At 36.7% G+C, this 21672-nt stretch overlaps 1 protein-coding gene across 2 annotated transcripts in view; it reads right to left on the reverse strand.

Moving 5' to 3' along the window:
• Nucleotides 1-21672, reverse strand: part of HCN1 (hyperpolarization activated cyclic nucleotide gated potassium channel 1) — a 394861-nt gene that overhangs the window by 112546 nt on the left and 260643 nt on the right. For both annotated transcript variants that reach the window (XM_059417098.1, XM_059417097.1), the window contains one exon: nt 6517-6735. In XM_059417098.1, the coding sequence (XP_059273081.1) occupies nt 6517-6735 (219 nt within the window). The remainder of the gene's footprint in view (nt 1-6516; nt 6736-21672) is intronic.

Consider the following 21672-nt stretch of genomic DNA (forward strand, 5'->3'; position numbering starts at 1 on the left):
GAGCATCATAGAAGCTCTTGCAGAGATGAAGAAAATTTTATCATTGTTCTTTTGGATAATTTAGCCTTTAAATTTCCTATCATTACTAAATTGAGAATATGACATGTTAAAAATTTTATAGAACATAATCAATATTTGAAGCCTGGAGTAGCACTGGCTCACTGCCATGTGCTCTACCATCAACAAGCACAGTCTATTAAAAAAAAAAATCATTCCTGCACTTGTCTTGGACTTAGACACTTTGCTTCCTGGATTTAGGAAGCTATTCAGTATATAAAGGTATTTCACTCTGATAATTTCCTCATATAATTAGAGTTATTCTTGGGTCAGATTCAAACTATACATTAAAAATCTTTCATGGCTTTCTGTCCACGGATGCTGCCGAGTAAGCATCATTGAAGTCTCTTTTCCCACTGCTGTCATGTCTAAGTCAGAGGCCCCCGAAGAGACTAAACAGTTTTGGAAACTCTTTGTCAGAGGGTTTGAGCTTGAAAACAACTGCTGAGAGTCTGCGGAACCATTTCATTTTATTTATTTATTTTTAAAATTTTCACTTATTTTTTAAATTAACATATAATGTATTATTTGCTTCAGGGGTACAGGTCTGTGGATCATCAGTCTTACACAATTCACAGCACTCGCCATAGCACAGAGCCTCCCCAATGTCCATCACCCAGACACCCCATCCCTCCCAACCCTTCCACTCCAGCAACCCTCAATTTGTTTCCTGACTGAATCTCAGAGTCTCTTATGGTCTGTCTCCCTTCCTGGTTTCATCTTGTTTCATTTTTTCCTCTCTTCCCTATGATCCTCCACCTTGTTTCTCAAATTCCACATATCAAATTATCCTATGATAATTCTCTTTCTCTGATCAACTTATTTGGCTTAGCACAATACCCAAGGACCCGTTTTGAACAATGGGGAATGCTTATAGACTGAGTGGTAATGAGAGATCCAAACACCAAGCGCTCCAGAGACTTTGGGTCTGTCACACATGCCCCTGCGGAGGAGGTGGCTGCAGCCATGAACACAAGGTCACACGAGGTGGATGGAATAGTGTGGAACCAAGAGGGTTGTCTCAAGAGAAGATTCTCAAAGACCTGGTGCCCACTAAACTGTGAAGATGTCTGTTGGTGGCATTAAAGAAGCCACCGAGGAACACCATCTAAGAGACTATTTTGAACAGTATGGGAAAACTGAAGTGATTGAAATCATGACTGACAGTAGCACAAAGAGTGGCTTTACTTTTGTAACATTTGATGACCACAACTCTGTAGACAAGATTGTCATTCAAAAATGCCACACTGTGAATGGCCACAGCTGTGAGGTAAGGAAAGCCTTATGCGAGAGAAAGCAGGAGATGGCTAGGCCCTCATCCAACCAAGAGATCGAAGTGGTTCTGGAAACTTTGGCGGTGGTCATGGAGGTTTTGATGGAATGACAGCTTTGGTTGTGGGGGAAACTTTTGTGGGCAAGGTGGCTTTGGTGGCTATTCAGGCGGTGGCAGATACGATGGCAGTGGGAATGCCTATAATGGATTTGGTAATGATGGCAGCAGCTCTGGAGGTGACTGAAGGTATAATGATTTTGGCAATAACAACAATCAATCTTGAAATTTTGGACCCACGAAAGGAGGAAATTTTTGGAGGCAGAAACTCTGGCCCTTGTGGTGGAGGCCAATACTTTGGCAAACCAGGAAACCAAGGTGGCTATGGTGGTTCCAGCATCAGCAGCAGCACTAACTATGACAGTGGCAGAAGGTTTTCATTACTGCCAGGGAACAAGGCTTAGCAGGAGAGGAGAGCCAGAGAAGTGACAGGGAAGCTATAGGTTACAAGAGATTTGTGAACTCAGCCAAGCACAGGGGTGGCACCACCTAGCTGCTACAAAGAAGACACGTTTTAAACGATACTCACGTGTATGGGCAAAAAATTCAAGGGCTGTATAACTGTATAACAGGTTATTTTAGTTTCTGTTCTGTGGAAAGTGTAAAGCTTCTCAGCAAAGGGTTTTAATGCAGTTTTTTTGTTTGTTTGTTTTTGGTTTTTGGGGTTTTTTTGGACGCATGCTGTTGATTGCTAAATGTAATAGTCTGATCATGATGCTGAACACATATCTTTTAAAAAAAAATGCCTTTCACGTACATCAAGTATACCAAGGTGAGTTGGAAATCTCTTACTCTAAATTCATACTGTGTATTGTGTTAAAATTCTTGCACACCTAAAAGCTGCTATTACTATAATTGTATGACAGGGAAGAGAATCTAAAAATAGTAGTAAGTTCCCCAAGGCTGCCCAAGCATAAGCACTAAGTTGCAGCCGTATAAAGACACAGAATGATCAAAAATAGTTTCGTCTCCTGAAGATGAGATGAACTGCAGACATATCTAGAAAAGAGTGTAACCACCCAGGGTCAGTTAAAAAAAAATGGAATATCCATTTTGGGGAGTTTGTCTAGAAAGATGTTTTCCAAAGTGCACTCTAATCAATTACAATTCAAGGGGGTTTGGCACAGAAGGCAAACACAAGAAGTTAAATGTTCAGGGTGCACACACTTATCCACAGAAACAGCACTTTGATGCATATTTTTTAGTCGACAATTCCAAATTTATTTGGCCAGGGAACGATTATTTATACCATTGACCTCTGAAATAAAGTGAGGGTTAAGGGTGCTGACCCCCTTGCATAGTCGAAAATCTGCATATAACTTTCACTCTGCCAGAACTTGACTACTAACAGCCTGTATAAAGTTGTCTCTTAAATACTGGTTTACAAATGTAAATGGTGATTCAAGGAGCCAGACTCCCGGAGGTATCAAAGTTAAAAAAAAAAAAAAAAAAAAAAAAAAAAAAGTTCTACAGCGGAGGTATCAAAGTTCTACAGCGGTGAACAAGGTAGAGGAGAATTTTCCTGATGGGATTAGTGAGTGGATTTCTTCAGAGTGTAACTGTTGTGCTATGAGTCCCTTTGCCAGCTCCCTAAACCTTCTAACACATGACCTGGGAGTACAGCTTCAAGAAAACCACTTGGGGATCTCTGAACTAAGGTCACGTAGTTGGGACACATGGATCTGGGTTTTGTTTCGCATATGAGAACACATAAATAACTTGTGGACAGGGTCTAACTCCTACCAAGGAATTGGAGAAGGCTAGACACAGGCTCTTCATCGCTTTGGTGTGGAGGCAGGTGAGTACTGAGGGATGGGTTGAGGGAGGGATGCAGGGGTGCTTTTCTGTGGACCAGATCTGAGTCATACAGCGGGGCCAGCATTGTATCTTGGGTCCTGTCCAAGAGTACCGCCTGGCAGAGCAAGAAGCCCAGAGCAGAAAGAACTTGGAGATAACTCCTCAATTTGCAGGACCTCATCTAGGAAGAATAGGAGAGAGACTCAGTGGGTGTTACCTGAAGAGTCCAAAGGATCTCATAAAGGAACCATCAGCTTTAATCATTTGCCATTCCCACCAAAGGACACTAACTTCACACACGTAGCAGGTGTGAAAACTGCCTTTTCCCTTCCTTTTCCTCCCCGCTGTGTCTTCTCTCTGAAGGCAAACAGTAGCTCCTCAAGTCTTCTGACAGGAGAGAAAAGAGAGCCTATGGACTTTGTCTACCTTCCTCATTTCTGGCTTCTAGCCTCAAAAAGTTCTGGGGGAGGGATTTTATTTATTCAGAAAAGATGACCTTCACTAAATAAACTTAAAACCACAATTGAAAACCAAAAAATATGATTTAATTACTTTAGGTTATTACTGAAGTTCAGCTTGCTCAGTCTACCAGTCATAGGAAGTATGAAGCTAGCTAGTAACCCAGAGCAGAGCATCAGGAGAGGCATATTTTAAATGCCACCAGTTTTAAACTATGAAATCTCCATAACTGACAGAAGAGGAAAATGTTGCTGTCTGAATTGTCATTGAACATGAAACATGATGACCCATGAAATCAGGAACATACATTGTGATTCAAGTCAGAGTTTAATCTGCAATGCTATACTGTGAAAATCATTGCATTTTTTTTGGTCAAGAGAGCAAATGATGATGATAATGATACCCTACTGTCAGATTAGTAACATTGCTAAATTGTGTAGGTAAGGATCTCATAATCAGAGGATCTACTGTTGCTGCTTAAAATGATAGGACAACTTCTGGCTGGGAAAACCCAAATGAACAGATGTTCCCTAAGAAGGTAGAATTAAATAACTCTAAGATTCCAGACATATGCAGTGGGCCAGATGACTTGCAGTAGACTAGATTTGATTGAAAGTTTCACTGGAGCCCAGCAGTATGGCAAATGAAGAGACAATAGATTGTTATGTCTAGGTGTGAACTCTGGGTCTGATTATGTGGGCTGAACACCAGTGGATTCTGAATAGCTACTATAAAATGTACTGGTGCTCACTTTTCCATCAAAACTATGTTATTACTGGGTATATGGCAGTGAAAACAATATCAATATTCATTTTATAGTCCTCCATGGCAGATGGTTCCAATACACCCAAAGATAAATATTAGCTACAAAAAAAGCAGTTCCTCAAAAAGTTAAACATGGAATTATTATGTAACCCAGCGATTCCACTCCTAGGTATATACCTTAACAAAATGAAAACAGATATTCAAATTATACTTGTACTCAAATGTTAATAGCAGCTCTATTCATGACAGTGAAAGGAGGAAACAATTCAAATGTCCATCAACTGAAGAAAAGATAAACAAAATGCTGATATATCCATACAATGGGATATTAATGAGCCAAAATAAGTAATTAAGCACTGACACATGATACAATTTGGATGAAGATCATATGTTGCATAACTGCATTTATATGAAACATCCAGAATAAGAAAATCCATATATATACTTATAATCAGCTCATTCTGATTAGATTGCTCCAGAAAGTAAAAGATTACCTCAGTATGCTTGCCGTCTATTAAGCCCTTTGTAATATCAAGAACTTGATAATTTGAAATATTGCAGGCATCATAATATCTTTGCTTATAATTGCATAGGCATTGAGTTTCTAAGTTATACTTGGATTATAAAGCAGGTCTAAAAACATAAAAATAGTGAATTCACTTATTATGCAATACAATGGTAATAAACGCAATACTGGAAATTGAAGATTTATTTGCTTTTAAGAAAAATAGGTACCAATAGTGCAGACAAAAAGGAGATGGGAAAAGAGCATTTTTTTTTAAAAAAAGCAATGTCAACTGGAAGAGAACAAACAGTATAATAGAAACATATACCTTGTTGTAGTCTTGTCTTAAATCCCCATAAAGTTTGCCCAAATTCCTTTGAGTATATAATTTTTAGTCAAAGTCACCATTCTATAAAGTCTCTTCTCCCTTACTATGTGCTTTGTTCTTTCCAATGTAATTGAAGGCTTTATTTTAAAATGTACCTTGAAGCAATTTTGGTGGTTCATCTTTTCATTACTTCAGTAATAAAATACCAACTTGCTCATTCCAATAGTTGGTGGCAGTGTAATTACATTCAAGGGAAATAAAGACTCTGGGATCCTTTTCTCCTATTGTGTGATTATAGGGTTGAAAACGTCTGTAAATAAAACAACTGAAACAATCTTCGGCTATTTTGTAAGTAGTTATGAGTCTAGCCTGTTATCACTCACTAGGAGAAGTATTCTAGAACTATTTTAATCATTACTTGCAGACATGCTCTTTGGTGCAGTATACAGTATATACTCCATCATGTTAAACCAAACTTCTACATTATAAATCCTTCCTTCAGTTATGAAATATTCTTATTTATCTGTCCGAAAGTTAATGATATACATGTACATGATATAATGTGTTAAATATACACGTACTGTCCGATTATCCAAGGTTCAGACCCAGACAGAATAATTCAGCATATGAAAAAGAATCCAATGAATATATTATCGCATATATTTACTTTTCCTCTCTCTTTTGAAAGAAGTTTAGAGCAGCAATTGTTTTAATGAACACATTGTGCTTAAGAACATATGATAGCAGCTGTTAATATGCATTTTTAAGACTAGAGGGTATGGTGACTTATCTACACAGAAGAGCAACATATGTTCAGCAAAGCATATGGGTTATAATATAAATTATGATTATAATGCAGAGAAACACAGAGGGACATGCACAATGGCTGCCTAAGTTACATTTAATCGCTAACGTATTTTTCTAACATATACTAGAGAAGGCTGCATATTACCTTAACTGTTGAAATATGATAGAGCATGATGGATGGTAATACTTCAAATCTGCTTCATGCCTTCTCAAACATGTAATTATTTTTTTCTGTGGATGTGAATTCAGATTTTTTTTTAAAAGTGCTATTCAAGAAAGAAATTGGAAACAAATGACAGCTACCACAAGCATCTTGGGGAAACTACAAAATATCAAAATAGATTGTTTTCCTGCTTTGTACATTTTATTTCATTATATTTTTGATACATTAAGAATTTAGTTACCTGAACAATATTAACTCGATTTACAAACGAGCTGGTTGAAGATACTAGTGATAAAACGAATTACCTTCTCTTGATACTGCCGCCTGGAGGAATCCAAAGACTGGATTAAAGCTGTGGCATGGCCGACAAACATGGCGTAGCAGGTGGCCCCAACGATCATGCTAAGCATGGTAATCCAGAGATCCGACATGCTGACTGGGGCCTGGGCTCCATACCCGATGCACAGCATGTGACTCATGGCTTTGAAGAGTGCATATGAATACTGCTTTCCCCACGAGTCATTCTGGAACAGAAGAGAATAAAGAAAACAAGCTGAGCCATCATGATAGTGGAATAAAAAGTGGGTGTGACCTGTACACAAAAACATTAACACAGATAATTTTCCTTCATTGTTACTCAAATGACCTGATGTTCTTCAAAGCTTGCCTACCACTAGGAAACAAATAATTTACTGTTAACACATGCATCCCAAATGTCAGTTTTAGGTTTGTTGTTTTTAAAACTAAAATTTCGGGGGCGGCTGGGTGGCTCAGTGGGTTAAAGCCTCTGCCTTTGGCTCGGGTCACCATCCCAGCTGGGATTGAGCCCCACATCGGGCTCTCTGCTCAGCCGGGGGGAGCCTGCTTCCTCCTCTCTCTGCCTACCTCTCTTCCTACTTGTGATCTCTGTCAAATAAATAAATAAAATCGTAAAACAACAATAACAACAACAACAACAACAACAGCAACAAAAAATCCCCTAAAATTTCGTTTGGGACAATGGTGTGACTGTCATATAAAAAAAGAATGACTGCTGACAGGCTCATTCCAAAGCTTCTAGGAAATCCAATCATTTTCTAGCAGTATATTTGCAAGCTAAGAAATGTCACAGGTAAATGTGAAGCCGATGGACCTAAGTATCAGAATTTTTATCAAAACTATGATGTTTAGATTTAAAAAATCCAAACTGATATATCTGCATAGTCCTTAATTCTGTATTTCTTAAAGGTAAAATAAACACACTTTGGAAAGGTACATCTGATAAATGGAAAGATTTCCTTGAAGTCCTCTCTCAGAGTAATGTAAATGAAAATTTAAATGTCAAGACTGATGATGGATGAATCTTGTTGGGTTTTTATAAAATAATACAATACAATAAAATAAGCAAAATAATATCTTGGCAAACCCTCTGGACAAAAAGAAGTTGACTCCTGAGATTAGTTATTGGATGCAATTTCTGAGTTCTTCCAAAAATTTATGTGAAGTTCAATTCTACAAAAATAAGGTATTCAATATAACTTATCTACCCTTTGGTAAAATTTAAAGGATTTTCTGGATCAATCTGTATCAAATCTCCTGGCCCAAGACTTACATAATTTATAAGACCCAGGGCAAAATGAAAGTTTGGGGCCCTTTAGTTCAAAATGTAGGCGGGGATAAGTGCTGTTAAAGATAATAATATAAAAATTTTTCCCTTTAAAAATATTCTATTACTTATAATAGGAATTGTAGATGAAAAACAACATAAATTTATAAATTTCAAAAAATAACATTTCTGTATCAATTATGGGTAATACAATAAAGAGAAATACTATATTACTGTGATATACTGATTGATCATATAATTTTTCTGGCTTAATTTTCTGCAAATTCATTCCTTAGGTCTTGAAAATTGATACAATTAGCAATTTCATTTTCAATTATGAAATTGTAAGTGACATCATTTGTTTTGGCTAACGCCAAGATGACAAATAATTTCTGATAGTTGCAACCATTACTAGGGCTATTAAGAGTATGCATTGTGACAATACTGAGATAAATTTCTGACTTAGCAAACAAATTTTAGTATATTTGGAGCTTGAGTCTAATGGAACAATTTTTCAATAAAGATTTAAGTGTTCATACAAATTAGTTTCATGTATGAATGTGATATTTATTTATTAATTAATTAAAAGATTTTATTTATTTATTTGACAGACAGAGATCACAAGCAGGCAGAGAGGCAGGCAGAGTGGAGGGGGGAACGGGCTCCCTGTGGAGCAGAGAGCCCAGTGTGGGGCTCCAACTCAGGACCCTGGGATCATGACCTGAGCCGAAGGCAGAGGCTTTAATCCACTAAGCCATCCAGGTGCCCTTGAATGTGATTTTTTTTTTTTAAGATTTTTATTTATTTATTTGACAGAGAGAGATCACAAGTAGGCAGAGAGGCAGGCAGAGAGAGAGAGGGAAGCAGGCTCCCTGCTGAGCAGAGAGTCCGATGCGGGACTCAATCCCAGGACCCTGAGATCATGACCTGAGCTGAAGGCAGCGGCTTAACCCCTTGAATGTGATTTTTAATTAAACTTTTCATTTTAAAATAACTGCAGATTAACATGCAGATTATAAGAAATAATAGAGAACCCATGTACCATTTATCCCAAATGGTAACATCCTGAAAATAACTACAATGTTACACCCAGGAAATTGACATGGGTACAATCCACTGATCCCATTCATATTTTACCAATTTACCAGGACTCATTTGTGTGTGGACTTAGTTTTATACAAATTTTATGCAAATTTATCACATGTATAAGTTTGTGTATTCATCACCACAGTGAAGATACAAAACAATTCCCTCACAACAAAGATCATTTACACTGTATACTGAATTTAATGTTGAATGTAAATGTATGCACTGACATTTTAAGATTTCCTCTGACATTTCCTGTAACTTGCTAAGACTGAATAAGAAACCAAAAGTAGTTTCATAATTTGCATATAATCCAAAATGCCTATTTATGTATTTTATTTCTTTATTTTCAATTATAAGGAAAATTTAATTAAGAATTATCTTCTCTGTTAATAATTGGTTTATTTAAAGTTTCATATGAAAATAGTGTGATTGTCCATCAAATGTGATGATCTTTAATCTGTATTTGTAGGCTGGTGGATATTTGCTTTGCAATGTTGCAGGAGTTTTCAAAATTGGACATCGTAAATGTGAAGTATTCTAATAACACCCCGACAGGCTTTATTGCAATATCCCTGTGTCCTCCCTATTTTGTAATAATTTATTGACAAAATTTACCATCTGAGTTCCCCAAGTATTATCTTGGAATTGAGACAGAAGATTTAATATCTGTGTAGATACTGCAGGGACAGGATCCTGGGACTGAGAGTCAGCTGCTTTCTCACCAAGATTCCTGTCCCTGCTTGGGGGGTGGGTCACTCCTACCTCCCACAGTCGCTTCTGGCACAGCCACATGGGGGACTCAGCATGTCAGCCTGCTGAGGCATGCCTATGCATACACCACACTGTCAGGGGCAGTACTTGGCTTCTGTGTTGCCTACTGTGCCTACAGGACTGAACCTGTGAGTGCTGAGTTTCCCCCATGCAGCGCTGCTGCTCAGGTTCACACCCCACTGTCCCAGTGCTGCTCACATTCATGCCCCACTGTCCCAGGGACTTCACTTACGAAACGTAACTTCACAGATAAAATTATTAAGAATGTCAAGATAGCAACAGCTGAGCTTTGTAACGAAGCACAGGATTCTCCTGGAAGTGTGTGCCTGAGCAACTACAAGGTCATACCCCATCCCCACATCCCTGCTTTTGTCAATGAATTCTTAAATTATCAGAAGAGTGTAAGTTATTTAAAAATACACTGACTACATTTAAACTTTTCTGTTCATGTTTTAACAGGGTTTTCCAAAATCCAATGTATAGATTTAAAGAGAGGACAAGATAAAGTTTAAAAGCCCAACCTCATAAACTTTGGAATCGCATGTGGCTGTGAACAAAAAATAACCAGCCCCATTTGGTTGGAAGAATTAATTTTCTTAAACTGAAATTCACTGTTATTTATAAAATGAGGTAATGTTGCCCTATCTATCCACCCATCCATCGATCTATATATGTATGTGTGTGTGTGTGTGTGTATACACAGACACGTAGAAAAATGAGATTCAGTTTTAAGAGAATAAAATTATGTGTATCTTTTATTATACTATACTATGCACATAGTATAACGGACCCATGTACAAGTTCTCATTTTGATGAATAAACAAAATTCCTTCCCTACACTTTTTTTCATACACGAAAATATGTAACTATTTTCATGAACAAACCCAAAGTTCCCTGAATTCCAGATGTTCCAGGAACAAGGAATGGAGTATTTGATGAACAAATACAATACAAAGGAATGTGTTCTATAAAAATCTTGACTGTATATGTTATTTAAAATGACATAATAAAATTGCTGAAATTAAACTCAGTAATATACTGCTATAATAAAAATGAGTTCACTCATTGCAAACAACACTGCAAAATAAACAGAGGCCTCAATTCCTAAGATCTAGTCCAAGAATGAATTGAAAGAAAATAAGCGTGGCTTGTTTCTGACTGGCTTTCAATCTCTTCTGGGCTCCCTCAGCACTCTAATTCCCCTGTCATCGTGACTTCGCCTGGGACATGATGATCTTATGTGCCTGGCAACTACTCATAGTTAGGGCTGGGGCCATGTCTCATTGATCATGTTAGACTCTAAATTGCATGATTCAGTGGAGACACTAACTATTTTAGGTGAAAACAGTGTTGTTGAAAGAAGGGGTGAATAAATAAATTTTGACTATGCTGCTAAATCTAGTACAAGATTCCCTTCCTTATATGGGGGCAGTCAGCCGGTCATGTTGCATATCTAAGTCCATCAAGGCAACTTGATGGACTTAGATATAATGGGAATAATTCAAAAATCCAATGGGGTGCCCAGTGGAGACTGTTCTTTAATTTTGTTTGTATTGTTTATTCCTTTGTTTTTGAGGGGAAGCAGTATGTGGAGCTGGAGAAGAAAGTTTCAATTTCCCAAAGGAATGCAGTCAGATAACAGCCAAACAATTTTGTGCAAGAATGTGTGCTCATGTTCATTTTCATTTATCTCCTTAGGCACATACAAAACACACACACAGATCTTGGCCTTTCTTTCTACCAAAATGGATCATATCATATATACTTCTCTGCATACAGCTTTTATCACAGGAAAATTCCTCCAAATAATCTAGTGTCCATATAACTATGTAATAACCCATTGATGATAGTTATCTCTCCCATTTGTCTATTGTTTTCTAGTTCCTGCGACTACAGACTATTCTGTAATAAACAACTTTGTACTTTATCTCAATCAAATACATTCTCAGGAGTATGTTTGTTAGGTCAAAGAGTAAAGTTTTCAATCTAATTATAAAATATATTGCCAAGGGGCACCTGGGTGGCTCAGTAGGTTAAGTCTCTCTGCCTTCGGCTCAGGTCATGATCTCAGCGTCCTGGGATCGAGCTCAGCAGGGACCCTGCTTCCCTCTCTCTCTCTCTGCCTGCCTCTCTGTCTACTTGTGGTCTCTCTGTTTGTCAAATAAATAAATAAAATCTTAAAAAAAAAAAAAATATATATATATAGCCAGACTGTTTTGCAGTCTGTAACTTTCCCAAAAACAAGTAAAAATACTTTTTCACCTATTCGAGTGAGAAATAGCACCCACTGTTACTTTTATTTACATTACTCTGACGAGGGAATTTGAGAATGCTTTCATATACTTATTAACCAAGTGGACTTTCTCATTTCCAGTGAAATTCTTATTTTTTTGCTATTAATTTATAATACATAACTGAAAACTGGATAGCAATTCTTTTTTTTTTTTTTTAAGATTTTATTTATTTATCTAACACAGAGAGAGAGAGATCATAAGTAGGCAGAAAGGCAGGCAGAGAGATGGGGGAAGCAGGCTCCCCTGCCCAACAGGGAGCACAATGCGGGAGGCTCGATCCCAGGACCCCGAGATCATGACCTCAGCCGAAGGTAGAAGCCTAACCCACTGAGCCACCCAGGTGCCCCTGGATATCAATTCTTTATTTGATCTAAATATCTATTCCTAATTTACTCTTTGCTATTTTTTAATGATATAATTTGCCACACATTTTAATTCTTTTTATTTAATTTAGAGAGAGAGAGAAAGAGAGAGAGAGAGAGAATGTACATGAGTTAGGGGAAGGGGAGAGAGAGAGAGAATCCTCAAGCAAACCATCCCACCAAGCATGAAGCCCACCGTGGGATGATCTCAGGACCCTGAGATAATGACCAAGCCAAACTGAGAGTTGGACAGTCAACCAACTCAGCCATCCAAGTGCTCCAACATTTTGACTATTTTATGTAGGAAAATAAATCTGTAATTTCCCTGTGAGCTGCTGAATTTTCTGTATGAGTTAAAATGATCTCCCTAAATCCGAGATGATTCATATGTAAATATTTTAGAGATTATGTTATTTTTATATTTATTTATATTTACTTCTTTTATGCAAGAGATTTTTGGGGGGTGGAGGCATGTGGAACAAAGTTCACATTTTGATTCATTCTGAAAGAATTGTTTACTGAGACTGCATGCAACTTTCAATAAACTATCTGGTCGCCAGTGACATAAAAATGCTTCCTTTGTTTTATATTGTCTCTACATGTTGGATGTTTGTTTCTGAACTCAATATTTTGTTACACAAATATTTTTGACTATTTCTATACTGGTATCATCTCAAATTACAGTGACTTTAGAATCTTTTTTTTTTTTTTTTTTTTAAGAATCTATATGCATATAAAGCAAAGACCTTTCTTAATTCCAGCAGAGATTCCAACCGAGTTACTATGTGAAGAAATTTGAGGAAGACCATGTTTTAAAGTAAAAATGTGGATACATGATGCTGTGCATGTATGGTACCCAGGGGGAAGCTATGGGTGAAGACAATCACCAAACCCAGAAAATTCCTGTCTGCTTGCCTATCTATCTGAAGACAGATTGGCTCATAGATCAGCCAGCATAAATTATAGACAAGATACAAAACTGGAATACACTAGGAAACAGAGTGATGGCCAGCAACGGAGGGGGTCAGAAGATTTTTCAGACTAGTATGGGAAGCATCAGAAAATTTTTCAGCAGGAATGATAAAAGCTGACCTGTGCTTCAAGATGAGTGATCACGAAGAACTGTTGAGTAGAGGTTCTCAACTGAGGATGATCCTGTCATCCAGGGAACATTGTCGAATTTTTGGTTTTTATAACTGGAGAAAGTGCAATTTTTAAAAAGATTTATTTATTTATTTTTTGAGAGAGCAAACATGTGTGAGCAGGGGAGGGACAGAGGGAGAGGGAGAGAGAGAATGCCAAGCACAAACCACGCTGAGCACGGAGCCCTACGTGGGGCTCCATCTCATGACCCTGAGATCATGACCTGAGCTGAAACCAATAATCCAACACTTAACCGACTGAGCATGCAGGTGCCCCTGGAGGAAGTGCTATTATCTTCTAATGGGTAGAGGCGAGTAAAGCTGCTAAATGCCTCCAATTCACCGAGAACTTCTCCACAGCAAAGAATTATCTTACCGAAAGTACCAGCCTTGATGAGGTTGAGAAATCCTGGTATGGAGGATGGATTTAACAATGACTAGATAAAGAAGTCAGTTTAAAAGCTATTGTAAGTTTAAAGGAGGTGAAATGAAAACTGAAAGAGCATAAAAGCATAGAGTATGAAATAAGAACAACAGTAAATAATTTTGAGAAGATAAGGTCTATCGAATGTAGCATATTAGATTTTTATGAAATGGTAAAAGAAAAAGGAAAGTAGAATAATTCAGGGGGTTGTGGAAAATTTAGAAAGATTCATACAATTCAGGCTTTTCTTAACAGAAGAGACTGATGAGGTGTAGGGATCTTTTCTGTTATTCCTACAAGACCAGAATCATTCTTTTTACACACTGAATTGTGTCGATGCACTTTGCATGTATGAGGGCCAATGTGGCCCTCATGATGGAACATCAGTGTTTAGGCAGCAGCCATGTGATTCAGAGGCTGCTGAGGAGAGAATCCCAAGTGGAGGAATGATATCTTATATCGTTATCTCCCTCTTCTTTAATCCTTCCAACCCTCCCCACCAGCCCCACCCACCATTACAACCCCAACCATAGTAGCTCAACCCAGAAAGGTAGATTGACTGCCGTGAAAAAATACACACGTGAGTTAAGTAACAACATAAACAGTGTGTCAAACAAATGTTTAGAAAATTAGTTAAACTTGGAATATAAAATACATTTTTCAAGGTTATACTTGAAAAACATTCTGATGGGAACAACATGTATGGCTCTAAACTGTTCAAAGTACCACTTATTACATTAAATTCATCAATCTTACCATCATATCATGCTTCTCATCACTTGTTCAATGGTAACAAGGAAGCAGAGAACATAGTGACTTGCCCAAGGTTACAAGTTCGTAGGTGGAGGATTCATTGTTTTGAACCCAGCCTGGTTCTAGAAACAATACTATTAGCTACTATGTGACAGTGCTCTTGATTTTATAAACCTATTATAATTTCAGGCAAAATATGAAGATTGCAAAACTAACTGGTCAGTCCAACTCTCACACGCAGCCCTTCTTTAAGGTAGGAAAGGAACAACAAGCAAAGAAGAGACCTAAAGAAGGAAAAACTAGATCTGGTAGGGTCTGGTGAAGATCCAAGAGTGTTTTCATTCCCAGGACATCATTTTATTATTATTATTATCGTGTTGCTATTCTCCTTTCATCTTTAAAAAAATGGCTCGTTTTATTTTAGTCTACATCAATAATAATAACACGAACGGGAGACTATCTACTCCAAGTGATTTACCATACAAACCAAATATGGCCAGCTTACATTGAACTTGAATCCTATTGAAAGTAAACAAATAAACTACCTTTTAACTCTGATTTAATTAAGGTTTTGCTTAATTTCATTTTAGGCAATGATATGCCAACAAATTGTTCCTTACAGATTATTTAAAACAAGGTTTTTTAAAGATTTTATTTATTTGACAGAGAGAGAAAGAAAGAGCATAAGCAGTGAGGATGGCAGGTAGAGGAAGAGGGAGAAGCAGACTCCCTGCTGAGCAGAGACCCTGATGTGGAACTCGATCCCAGGACCCTGAGATCATGATCTGAGCCAAAGGCCGACTTAACTGACTGAGCCACCCAGACGTCCCTGATTAATTCTTTTTTATTACTCGAAGTGTTCCCATATTTAATTCTTCACTTCACTGAGGCATCTTTGAAATTATTTTTTGAGGAAAGCATATTGAGCCCAATTAATGGAAATATATATAAGTAAACTTAATTATTCCATCTGGGAACTTCCATACAGAAAAAAAAATTTATGTTTATATTCCAAGTTTAACTTATTTTCTAAGCATTTGTTTGACACACTGTTTATGTTGTTACTTCATTTGGATCAGGGTGAAGGACTGTGGCAAAGAAAGAAAAGAAATGTTTATTCTAGACCTCCTGACTTAGGACATTCAAACTCAAACTAAGCCACTTAGTATATTCTGCCACAGGAACAAGTTTCCCTGGTCCATCATCCTACATATGAAATAAAATTTTGTTAATTTAGAAGGCCAAACTATTCTACTAATGAATCTGCTTATCATTTGAAATCAAATGCAAGTATGAATATGTTAAGTAGGCAAAATCTTAGCAAAATTGGAAATACAGAACTTGACTCAGAAATACATGCATCAACAACTAAAATATCAAATTTTAATCAGTTAAAGTTTATTTCTTCAACCACTGAATGAACTTACCACTTGCATCAGTTACAACAAAGCCAATCAGATAGAAAAATACTTTGAGAAGTTCTCAAGACAAGGAACATAGCTGAACATAATCTTTCTGAAGTCACAAGAAGTGGAGCATAACAGGTCACCAATTCCAAAGTGTAAGGTCACTAGAACATGCCATGATTTTATTTTATCTGTATATAAGAGAATGGAGTCAAGATAATAAATTGCTGTTCTTCATTGGTTTTGCAGGGCTAAAGTATGGTAACAATGGATAGATACTAGGAGCAAGCTTTCTAATGATTAGTGATGGAAAAGAAGTACAATTGTTTTTAATAATTCATTTGAGCATTTTTGTTCTTCGAACAAAATAAGTATATTTTGTATACTTCGAAATATAACCTCTAGAATTATTGGATTGATTACAAACAGAAACATTTAAGAAACATCTTTGAGGAGGTCTTTATCTTAGTTGAATTAAACATTATTTGTGACATTTTGCTACAGATCATAGTAAATAATAATATCAGTAGGAAGACAAGTGGAGATCAACTCACTGAGGCCATCCTAATTTGAACTGATCAGTAGAAACACAGTACATGTAATTCTTAAGAAGACTCAGGGAAATGACCGACAGCTATGTTATGTGTAAAGTTAAAATGCAGATAGCAAGGAAGAATATTTCTTAAAAAACTATATATGATGTAGTCTCTCCCACCCAGTATAGATATGCTTTGAAAGCTAACATTAATGTCACTGTAAGCAGGAAGAAAGAGAGCCTACCAACACTGTGCTTTGATTTCATAACTCGTCAACCTTTTTCTATAACATTAGCACTATATTTTAAATGTTTTAGTAAGTAATGAATTATTTCCCTTCAATTCACATGATAGAAGCTCTTGAACTCTTAAAATGGATATTTGTATTCTTGATAACATTATCTCCAAAATATATAACTGCATTATATATATAACTGATTTCTAGAAATAACACCTTAAAAAATAATATACAATTACATGTCATTTTCAGTTGGAGAAATGTATTCATGTTTTTTATTTGTACTCCTTTGATCTGCTTACAAACATTTATAGCTCTGACATCCATCCTTCTGCCTTATAGAAAAGTTCAAATAGTTTTCAGCAATAAAATATAAAATTACTGCATAAGAAGACTACTGTTGCTATAAAAAAGAGTGATGTTTGGTCATTTTAAATTCCAGACTTGTTCCTTGGTCAATTAATCCCTCAAACTCTAAGTGTACGTTTCCCTGCTTCAATAATGATGATAAAATACAAAATCAGCATTAAAGTAGATTTATAAATTAAAATTTAATGATGCTTGAGATCATAGATATTTTTTCTCATATTTCTTTTAATGTTGGTTGCATTGTTTTAAAATAAAAATTAAACATGGGATGCCTGAGTGGCTCAGTTGGTTATGCATCCTACCCTTGATTTTGGCTTGGATCATGATCTCAGGGTTGTGAGATTGAGCCCCACATGGGGCTCTGCCCTGCTTAAGATTCTCTCTCCTCCCCTCACTGTTTTCCCCTCCTCCCTCAACTGCTCTCTCCCGAAAAAATAAATAAGATAAAATAAAAATTAGACACATCAATAAGTTATTTTTTAATTTGGTGAGTCTGCTAGCTCAAATTGTTAGATTAAGTGTTCACTAGTACTTATAGAAAGGCTCTAAATCAGGTATTTCAAGATTTTAAGTGTGATTTTTCTATAATTAGAGCTTTGAGCAAAATATTTTTATTGCTTGTTTGGTCAAGTAAATAGAAACAAATATATCTACATATTTTTGCACACATAAAGATCAGTAAACATATTTTATATATATGCATAAATATAAAAGAACAATGGGAGAGATTAGCATACACTGAGTACTTTACTCCTTGCAAGGTGCTTTTATATCAAATCACTGTTCCTCATAAAATTCTTGAAACCTGATATTGTTCTTACAAGTAAGGAATGTAAAGCTTAGAAAAATTAAGAGATTTGCTCAAAGTCATACACTTGTCAACAGGAAAGCTGAAATTCAACCATAGCTGTATCTGTACTACAGTATAAACCATCTCCATTCTGAAGATCATAGCCTCATCTTTCCTAACCATTTATATAAATAAAATTCATAATTCTAATGCAGAATTTTCGAACATTTAAAGAATATAACCATAGCACAGAAATTCTCTAAAATATATGTTTTCATCTCAACTAGCAAAAGGGAACCTCTCACTATACCCTGAGGGAATTTAGAGGAAAAATTATCTCAGATTTTCATCAGAGAAAACCTCTGAGGGAAAATCCCCTCAAGAGTCTGAGGCCAGGGGGAGCCTGGGTGGCTCAGTGGGTTAAAGCCTCTGCCTCCGGCTCAGGTCATGATCCCAGCGTCCTGGGATGGAGCCCCACATTGGGCTCTCTGCTCAGCAGGGAACCTGCTTCCTCCTCTCTCTGCCTGCCTCTCTGCCTACTTGTGATCTCTGTCAAGTAAATAAAATCTTTAAATTAAAAAAAATTTAAAAAAAAAGTCTGAGGCCAATGAAGATGTTGGCTCACACAATTGTGCTTCACTTCAGTAGTTTCCTACTGGCCAAGAACCCTCAAAGGGTTTTCTTCCCTTTTTACCATCCCCAAAGCCTGGTATGGAGTAAATGTTCCTTGTATCCAAATAGGAAAAGTCTCCTGGAAGGATGTTCTTGCCTGAGGCTTAATCCTCCAGAGTCTGGAAGGCATAGGAGAGGCAGAGGCAGGTTCAATCTGAACCATGAAACGATGCCGTGTGCATCCGCTAACACCTGGCCAAAGGAACATGAGGAGTGATGTCATTTCTCCAGGGCTATTATTTGATATGCACTTTTAAAATCATTGTATGGGTTTTAGGAAAGTAACTCTGCATCGGTGATTTTCAAATTAGTAGATCATCTCTTTTGATGGCATTCTCAAGTTGCTTAACTCTGCTAATTAGAGGCGTTAGCATATTGGTAGTGTTAAAAACTGCTAAAATTAAAGCGAAATTGAAGTAAAACAAAGAACTGTAATCTTTTTCTCTAGGCTCAAATTTCTGCTCTTTTTAAGGAAAGCAGCCACCTGGGATATAAAAGAAGCAGGAGTTCAGAATTTTATCAGCTTGAGTGGAGCCCTTGGGTGGTTGGTGTTAATAATTAGAACATAAGGGGTGCTTGGGTGGCGCAGTGGTTAAGCATCCAACTCTTGATTTTGGCTCAGGTCGTGACCTCAGGGTGGTGAGACTGAGCCCTGGGACAGGTTCTGCACTCAGTTCAGAGTCTGCTTGAGACTTTCTCCCTCTCCCTCTGCCCCTTCCCATCCACTCTCTTTCTCTTTATCTAAAACAAATAAACTTTTAAAAAGTAATGAGAACATAAACTATTATGCAATTATTGGTTTATATAAATGTTCGTTACCATATGAAACATGGCATTAGATTTTTCATCCTAGATAATCTGCATATATGTTAATTGTGTGACAGATGTGTAATGTATAAAGAATCTGTACTTCTTATGAAGATTAAATGAGAGGCATTATATAAAAGGCTGGTACATACGGTGGCTGTATATAAAAGCACTGGTACATAATACAGTGTTTAGGTATATTTTATCTAGCGTAGTTCTCTGCATGAGGGTCTAAATTTATTAATAGTGTGTGTACCTGTGTGTGTTTTCATTTAACAACTTGTTTATAGTAATTTCTACTGCTGGGTACAATTTTAATCTCTTTACAAACATACACATCATGAAGAAGTTTATTAAAATCTGATGTTCAGAGATCAGCATAACTATAGAGAATTTTAAGCCATGTAGAAAAGAAATGTGTAAGCTGGTAAGAAACTTAATAATTGGTTACTGATATTGAGGTTAAACTAGTTTTTCCATTATTCCAAAAATGAAACTTTCACCTATAACAGATTCTGATATCACACCCTAGCAATGGTAGAATTTGCCCTCCTTAACATTTAATATATCCATGTAGTAGCATGATGGTATGATAAATTTTTCTGTTTTTTTCTTTTTCTACCTTGATTTGCTACTGGACTAGGGCTCAGCCACCAGAGTTAAGAAGGGAGAGTGAAAGAAAATAAAAGATTTGGCCCATGAAACAATTTTTTTTTTTCCCTACGGTAGACTGACATATCTATAGACTCATAAAAAGTTGGAATTGCAGGAGATCTGGGCAAAACTTTAGGCTATCCTTCTTATGAGCAAATTGAGTTTAAGAATATCCCTAATTTTGTGATTAAAATAACCAACTAGCTAAATACACACATAAATAAGTATATTCATACTATCCAACTCCATTTTAATCTAATATGCAAGGAACAATACATATCAAAGTCAGAAAATATTGTTACTTGCCCATGGTCTCATCCAGTTTGCCTAAGGATTGAAAAACAAACAAACAAACAAACAAACAAAAATGCTCATGTCTTTACATGCCTGCAAGTATTGCTTCCATTAGCTTGACATAGTCACTATAATAATCAAAACACCACTACTAACAAAAACGTCAAGCATGGTTTATATAGATCTCTTACAATAAGTATCTAATTTGACCTGACGATGATCACAGCAACATTATAACAGCTAGAACAGCCTTTATTATTTTCATTTTACTGAGGAGGATAAAGTTCAGAGTTTCATTAACTTGCCTATGGCCTCATGATAAGATGCAGTATCTTCCTATTGGGTTTCTGACCTGCCAAGTGCAGACACAGTATAGCTGTAATTTAAGCTGTAATTGCTTAATAATTGCTATCCTGTACTCTGCTTACATATGGATATTTAAGAGGGAAAAAAATCAACCATGGCTTGGGGTTAAACCATCGCCATTTTGAAAGTGATATTACAAGTCTAATTACTATTACGTTCTTTCCGGGCAAAATGATGAGGGCATCCACTGTGATCTGTATTACCCGAAATTACCATAGTTACCTATTTCAGAAATATGCATGCTTATTAGGTCAGTGGCTAATTAATTGTATAGAAAACTATTTCCCTACGCTACAGTTATTTCTATCACAAGTTTAAAAGATAAATGATACCGGTTAAAATTATCCTGTTACTTTAGAAAGATGTTTTCTTTTTTTTTAAGCCAAAGAAATTTATTCTCTCATTGTTCTGTAACCTAAAACTTTGGTAGTAAAATCAGCCGGATTTCCTTTGACTCTTCCAACTTCTGGTGGAGGCTGTAATTATTGGCATTCCTGGGCTTGCGGCCCATATCACTCCAATCTCTGCCGCTGTTGTCACAGGATGTCTCCCTCCTCTTGTAAGGACAACAGTAATGCTGGATTAAGGCCCATTCTAATGACCTCATCATAACTTGATGACATCTATTTGATCTTATTCACAAATGAGGTCACATTGGCAGCCACTTGGGCATTATAACTTCAACAAATCTTTTTTGGGGGCACATTTCAACCCACAAAAATAGCTTTGCTCCAGATTAGAAGAGATGAGTCTGAGTGTGGGAAGCATAAGTTTATGTAACAGTTGCAGAACATAGAACCTGCAGCTTCAACCACAGTCCCATTTGTGTGTGTCTGTAGTAGAGGCAGCTTGGAATTGAAAGAAAGAAAGAAAGAAAGAAAGAAAGAAAGAAAGAAAGAAAGAAAGAAA

This window comes from Mustela nigripes, chromosome 12 (assembly GCF_022355385.1).
Source record: "Mustela nigripes isolate SB6536 chromosome 12, MUSNIG.SB6536, whole genome shotgun sequence".
NCBI classification, from domain to species: Eukaryota; Metazoa; Chordata; class Mammalia; order Carnivora; family Mustelidae; genus Mustela; species Mustela nigripes.